This window comes from Sinocyclocheilus rhinocerous, unplaced genomic scaffold, assembly GCF_001515625.1.
Source record: "Sinocyclocheilus rhinocerous isolate Xijiao unplaced genomic scaffold, SAMN03320098_v1.1 scaffold367, whole genome shotgun sequence".
In the NCBI taxonomy this organism is placed as follows: Eukaryota; Metazoa; Chordata; class Actinopteri; order Cypriniformes; family Cyprinidae; genus Sinocyclocheilus; species Sinocyclocheilus rhinocerous.
The window spans coordinates 179905-187283 of NW_015662594.1; the positions used below are offsets into that span (position 1 = coordinate 179905).

Below are 7379 nucleotides of genomic sequence, written 5' to 3' on the forward strand. Positions count from 1 at the left end.
TTCTCCACGGCTTCTCCAGACCCTTTCATGTCTGTCACATGTGCTCAGGGTGAACCTGCTCTCATCTGTGAAAAGCACAGGGCGCCAGTGGCAGACCTGCCAATTCTGGTGTTCAATGGCAAATGCCAGTCGAGCTCCACGGTGCCGGGTTGTGAGCACAGGGCCCACTAGAGGACGTCGGGCCCTCAGGCCACCCTCATGAAGTCTGTTTCTGATTGTTTGGTCAGAGACATTCACACCAGTGGCCTGCTGGAGGTCATTTTGTAGGGCTCTGGCAGTGCTCATCCTGTTCCTCCTTGCACAAAGGAGCAGATACCGGTCCTGCTGATGGGTTAAGGACCTTCTACGGCCCTGTCCAGCTCTCCTAGAGTAACTGCCTGCCTCCTGGAATCCCCTCCATGCTCTTGAGACTGTGCTGGGAGACACAGCAAACCTTCTGGCAATGGCACGTATTGATGTGCCATCCTGGAGGAGTTGGACTGCCTGTGCAACCTCTGTAGGGTCCAGGTATCGCCTCATGCTAAAAGTAGTGACACTGACCTTAGCCAAATGCAAAACTAGTGAAAAACAGTCAGAAAAGATGAATAGGGAAAAAAATGTCTCCACCTGTAAAACCATTCCTGTTTTGTGGGGTCATCTCATTGTTGCCCATCTAGTGCACCTGTTGTTAATTTCATTAACACCAAAGCAGCTGAAACTGATTAACAACCCCCTCTGCAACTTAAGATCAATATCCCAGGAGTTTAAGAACATGTACTTTTTAAAATAAGTGAATTAAAGATTGTTGTCTCCTCTTCTTCTGTTCCTGCATATGTGAATCTCACAGTGTCAAATTGGAGTTCTCAACCAATCACGGTCGCTCCTGGTCTCTCCTGCACACCGAGTGTCTTCCTGAACTGTGTGCCGGATCACATCTGCCTCACAGCAGCATCTACTCCTCAGAGAACTACAGCGGGTCAGTCACTGCGTCTGTCGGACGCTTTCATAAATCCGTGTTGTCTGTTCTGTTAACAGTGTGGTTTATTCTCTGTGTTCCTGTAGTTGGACGAGGATCACGATTCCTCTGCCCAACTCCGCGCTCACAGACAGCACTCGCTTCCGCTGGAGACAGACCGCTGTGGGAAGCAGCATCATGTGGGCGATTGACAATGGTAAGAGCCATTCATTCAACATACAGGTCGTATTTACTGATAGATGTCGACACATTATAGTCAAACCCATGGAGCGTGATCAGCAGATTAGACAGTGATTTTGAGCCAATAAATGATGATCAGGGACGATGATGATTATATGGTTCTTGTTGTTCCAGTGTATATCGGGCCGTCCTGTTTGCGTTTCTGCTCCGGTAGAGGACACTGTTCACGTACGGGCTGCAAGTATGAACGTCTTTAAGTCAGAACTGCAGCAAAACACTCTTTACACTGTGAAAACAGCAACATCTTACTGGTTATGGAAAATATATATTTTTTTCATATTTCTTTAGGTGTGACCATGGTTTCAGCGGTCCGGCGTGTGAGCTGGTGTCTCAGAACTTCCCTGCGTTTCTGTCCGAGAGTTTCTCCAGCGTGAGGCTGTCATCCTATCACAGCTTCTCCTCACTGCGGGGGGCAGAGGTCAGCTTCGCCTGTGGGGTTTTGGCCAGCGGAAAAGCCCTGGTTTTCAACAGGGACAGTAGAAGACACATTGTTACGACCCCCCTGGACAGTTCACAAGCCAGGTACACACACATATTTTTATGTTTTATGGGGACTCTCCATAGGCATAATGGCGTTTTTACTGTACATACTGTATTTTCGGGCCCCTAGCCCTAAACCTCTCACAGAAAGCTACAGGCATTTTTACATTCTTAATAGAACATTCTTTAGTATACTTTTAGTGCTATTTTAATTATGAGGACTCAGGAAATGTCCTCATAAAACACATTTATGTTGTTATATCAGTATAATACCCATGTCATTATACAAATGTGTGTCCTCATAAATCACATAAACATGCACACATATATGTGCCATTGCTTCGGCTGACTGTTTGACTCAGACATTTGCATTTTATTGGGGCCTTTTGGTATTAGAAGTGTAAAGATCGTGACTCTTTCATTTTTATCACTTTTATTTATTACTTCAGTCAGAAAGGTACTATTGTTCATATTCGTGTCATCTTGACTCCTCTGATAGCATTACTTCAATACAAGCCCCAGGTCATGTTTCTTTCTCTCCTGCAGGTATCTTCAGTTCACGCTGAGGCTGGGCAGTCGCAGCACGTCGAGCTCCTGTCCCGCTCCAGACCAGCCGGGTGAAGGAGTGCTCCTGCATTACTCTTCAGATAACGGCATCACCTGGACGCTGCTGCAGCATTACGCTTATCAGGGCTTCCATGAGCCCAGGTACACCGCCCTGAACACACACACCACTGCTGGACTGCGGTCATGTGGAGCAGCATGGCATATCTGACTTCTGCAGTGTGTCAAGCACATAAGTTAAAGGGGCCAGATGATGGGATTTACATTTACATTTAGTCATTTCAAGTCATGTGGAGCAGCATGGCAAGTTTTCCCTTTGTCTTTGGAGCGTTACAAGCTGTTTGTGCAAAAATAAGATTGGTAAATTCACAAAGATTAAAGTCTCAAACCCAAAGAGATATTCTTTCTAAAAGTTAAGACTTGTTCACACCTTCCTAAAACGCGTCATTTAAACATGCCCCCACATATCTACATCACTGTGTGCCCAAATGTTTACGCAAAGAAAGAAGGCGTACCTTTTATTCTCACTGAAATATTGTTGTCATGGAGACACTGTGTGTTTCCAAATATGGTAAGGGGCGTAACATTTTGTCACATGCTTGAGGTATTCGGCCAATCACAACGCACTGGATAGCTGGCCAATCATAGCACACCTCACTTTTCAAACGATGAGTTTTGTAAAAATCGACGCGTTTCAGAAAGGCGGGGCAGAGAGGAGCAAAAATAATGTACAGTATGTGGACAATAATGTGTTTTTGAACTCTTAAACTGCATAAACACATTGCATTACACCAAATACACAAAACAATGTTCTTTTTAGCGTCGTCATATGACCCCTTTAATATATGTTGTGTGATCAGCTCGTCTGCTATTGTTGATGGTTACTGAATTGACTCTTTCTAGGATCGTTTCTGTGGAGCTTCCTCCTGGGGCCCGTAAATTCGGGGTCCAGTTCCGCTGGTGGCAGCCGTACCATTCGGGCCGCGGGCAGGACGTCTGGGCTCTGGATGAGATCAGCATAACCTCCATCCTCTTCAACATCATCAGCCTGGACTTCAGTAACGTGTTAGACGTGACTCAGAGCCTGGGCTTCTATCTGGGGAACGTGCAGCCGTACTGCCAACACGACTGGACCCTCAGGTACCTGCCTCATGTTCACCACAGTACCATTCATTATTAGTTAAGACTTCAATCAGCAGCCATTGAAGCATCAATGTGAAATATAGGCATTACTGACATCTCAGTACAGAGACAGAAGAACTATATCATGATGTCTGTCCTTACAGTGGTTGAAAGTGACTGGTGATTAGTTTTTTTAGCTTAAACAGGGAGCTGCTGGAAAGTCACTTTATGACGCTTTATATTTATGATGCTTAACGAAGTTAACCATATGAACATCAGGTAACAGACCCTAACCGATTGATCAGATGAACATCACTGCATTTGTGCTTCACTACTTTCATGATTTTTTTCTGGGATTTAAGAATTGGGAGAACATCTAATCCATACTATAAAAGCTACTCTAATGGAACTGAATTACCTTTTAATGTACAATAAAAAAATTCTAATTACTATTCATGAGCTCAGACGTCACAACCCACCCAACTACAGTCTCACTTGACACCAGCTCTCCAAGAACAAAAAAGCACAAAAAGAGCTCTGTTTCAGATCCCGAAGTTCGTCACCATTTGCCAGACCAGCAAAGAGACAGAAAATTGCTTTTGTATTCAATGCAAAGCAAACAGAATATTTCTGCAATTAATAATGCATTGAAATCCAAACAGCATCAGCATTTCCCTTCGGGCTCCGTCTGAAATGAAAGTGTAAACCACAATGATGTAAATATTTGCTCAGTTTTTCAGGCGATCACGGCTCGTCCTCCAGTATCGCATAAACACATTGCATTACACCAAATACACAAAACAATGTTCTTTTTAGCGTCGTCATATGACCCCTTTAATATATGTTGTGTGATCAGCTCGTCTGCTATTGTTGATGGTTACTGAATTGACTCTTTCTAGGATCGTTTCTGTGGAGCTTCCTCCTGGGGCCCGTAAATTCGGGGTCCAGTTCCGCTGGTGGCAGCCGTACCATTCGGGCCGCGGGCAGGACGTCTGGGCTCTGGATGAGATCAGCATAACCTCCATCCTCTTCAACATCATCAGCCTGGACTTCAGTAACGTGTTAGACGTGACTCAGAGCCTGGGCTTCTATCTGGGGAACGTGCAGCCGTACTGCCAACACGACTGGACCCTCAGGTACCTGCCTCATGTTCACCACAGTACCATTCATTATTAGTTAAGACTTCAATCAGCACCCATTGAAGCATCAATGTGAAATATAGGCATTACTGACATCTCAGTACAGAGACAGAAGAACTATATCATGATGTCTGTCCTTACAGTGGTTGGAAGTGACTGGTGATGAGTATTTTGAGCTTAAACAGGGAGCTGCTGGAAAGTCACTTCATGATGCTTTATGTTTATGATGCTTAACGAACATCAGGTAACAGACCCTAACCGATTGATCAGATGAACATCACTGCATTTGTGCTTCACTACTTTCATGATTTTTTTCTGGGATTTAAGAATTGGGAGAACATCTAATCCATACTATAAAAGCTACTCTAATGGAACTGAATTACCTTTTAATGTACAATAAAAAAATTCTAATTACTATTCATGAGCTCAGACGTCACAACCCACCCAACTACAGTCTCACTTGACACCAGCTCTCCAAGAACAAAAAAGCACAAAAAGAGCTCTGTTTCAGATCCCGAAGTTCGTCACCATTTGCCAGACCAGCAAAGAGACAGAAAATTGCTTTTGTATTCAATGCAAAGCAAACAGAATATTTCTGCAATTAATAATGCATTGAAATCCAAACAGCATCAGCATTTCCCTTCGGGCTCCGTCTGAAATGAAAGTGTAAACCACAATGATGTAAATATTTGCTCAGTTTTTCAGGCGATCACGGCTCGTCCTCCAGTATCCGCTATGTGGAAACACAATCCATGCAGATCGGCGCGTCCTACATGATCCAGTTCTCGCTGGTCATGGGCTGCGGACGCGAACCGTCTCCTCACATCGACACTCAGGTCCGGCTGGAGTTCTCCACCAATCACGGCTTGACTTGGCATCTCGTCAAAGAGGTGAGAAAAACGAAATATTCTCTAATGCTTCTTGTTTTCACCAAGAGAAAAGTACCTAAATGCACCATAGTGTGACCATGTTAATGGAGTATGATGTAAATACCATGCTAATGATTGAGGACCACAGTATACATTCAAGTACTGACAGTATCACCATCTGATACTGCCTCTGGGTCTTCACTCAGAAACCTCCGCACTTTTTGTAAGGATTGTAGAAGCAATCTAAAGCACTCCACATGTAGTCAGATTATAGATGATTCCTTGTGCTGTGATTCCTGTGGTCTCCACTGTGAGGTTAACTGCTGTTTCTGGTGGTTTGTGGGTAACAGGCCTGTCTCCCCGGCATGCCGAGCTGCTCTGAGTTCACTGCGTCCAGCGTCTACCATCCGTCTGAGTTCACAGACTGGAGACGCATCACGCTTCCACTGCCGTACAAAACCTGGTGAGACACAAACACTGCACACAGATTCACTGACTGCAGTGCACTGTACTCTCCTCTCCAGGAGCAAGACATCGGATTATTAAATGTGACATTATTTTTAAAAGTGAATATTTATACAAATTTGACTCCTTTTATAACTAGAAAACTACTTCCATAAAGAGACGTTTAAAGTCTTATAGTCATATTATATTACAAACAATACATAGCAAATGTGTCAAGATGATAAACACCAAAGGCATTTTCCCACGACCTGTTTTGCTCATATTTATGGCAGTATTTCTGATTTTAGGATGGAAATGGCCGTATTTTACCAGTGTTCATTCATCTTCATAGACTGCTATGCATTTACAGTGTTTTCTGGTTTCATGCTGTTTTCTGGCTGTAGGTCGAGTGCGACACGCTTCCGATGGATCCAGAATCACTATCAGGAGCAGGACGAGTGGGCTCTGGATGACGTTTACATTGGGCAGCAGTGTCCTCAGATGTGCCGTGGACACGGATGGTGCGACCACGGTCACTGCAGGTCAGTCACTGTCACTTACTGGAGCGACCGATTCGCATTTTCACACTTTTGACCAAGTATTTCTGTTTCATTTTCCATTTGAAACATCAACAAATCTTAGAAACAATAATTTACTGGAGAAGCAGAATGTTTCAAGAAATTAGGACTTATTTTCACAGACTGTAGTTTAATATTAACTCTTTTCACTTGTTTTAATTATAAACAAATTAAGAATATAAAAATTAGCATTGAAACAATTAAAATACACTTGTATCAATAAAATACAATCTATGAAAACAAATTTGAATATGTAATGCAGTGTTGAGTGAATATTTTCTGGACAAAAATTCAAAACAAACTAATTAAAATCCATTTAGCAGTTTGTTTGTTTTTTGAGTTTTTGACTTTATCATAATGTCTAGCTCTTCACACTGGGAGCTGTAATGAAGCGTCTGTATCGGCGCTGAGACACGACCTGAGGGATTCACTTACACTCTGTTTAATAATGTGAACAAACGCTGTGTTTTCCAGTCTGCTGATTGAGCTGGAGTTCAGTCAGTCGTAAAGCAGACCCTGACCCCAGTTACCAGAGCGTCCGGCTCACAGATCACATCTTACAGCACACAGCCGTGAATCAAACGCACTGCTTTATTCCCGCACGGAAATGACATGAGCTGATGCACCTCAAATGGCCTTTCATTTCATTTTAAGTAGGGCTGCACGATAAATCGCATGCAATATTTAATGCGCATCTTGTCAGAAAGCCGGTTCTGTAATCAGCGGTAAATCTCCATCACGTGCGTGCTTTCACATTGAGCAGCATTAACTACACAGAGCCGTTGTTCACAGACGAGCTGCGCAAAAAATCGTGCGAATATGATCGTGGTTTTGCGCAGCTCGTCAGTGAACAACGGCTCTGTGTAGTTAATGCTGCTCAATGTGAAAGCACGCACGTGATGGAGATTTACCGCTGATTACAGAACCAGCTTTACTGATAAGATGCGCGTTAAATATCGCATGCGATTTATCGTGCAGCCCTAGTTTA

The 7379-nt window shown here is 43.6% G+C and overlaps 1 protein-coding gene across 1 annotated transcript in view; it reads left to right on the forward strand.

Annotated features, from left to right (window-relative positions):
• Positions 1–7379, forward strand: part of LOC107728186 (reelin-like) — a 119763-nt gene that overhangs the window by 68615 nt on the left and 43769 nt on the right. Inside the window, exons 15-23 of the mRNA XM_016538285.1 lie at positions 827–955; positions 1042–1151; positions 1310–1376; positions 1484–1717; positions 2222–2383; positions 3143–3379; positions 5198–5390; positions 5720–5832; positions 6218–6355. Coding sequence (XP_016393771.1) covers positions 827–955; positions 1042–1151; positions 1310–1376; positions 1484–1717; positions 2222–2383; positions 3143–3379; positions 5198–5390; positions 5720–5832; positions 6218–6355 — 1383 coding nt within the window. The remainder of the gene's footprint in view (positions 1–826; positions 956–1041; positions 1152–1309; positions 1377–1483; positions 1718–2221; positions 2384–3142; positions 3380–5197; positions 5391–5719; positions 5833–6217; positions 6356–7379) is intronic.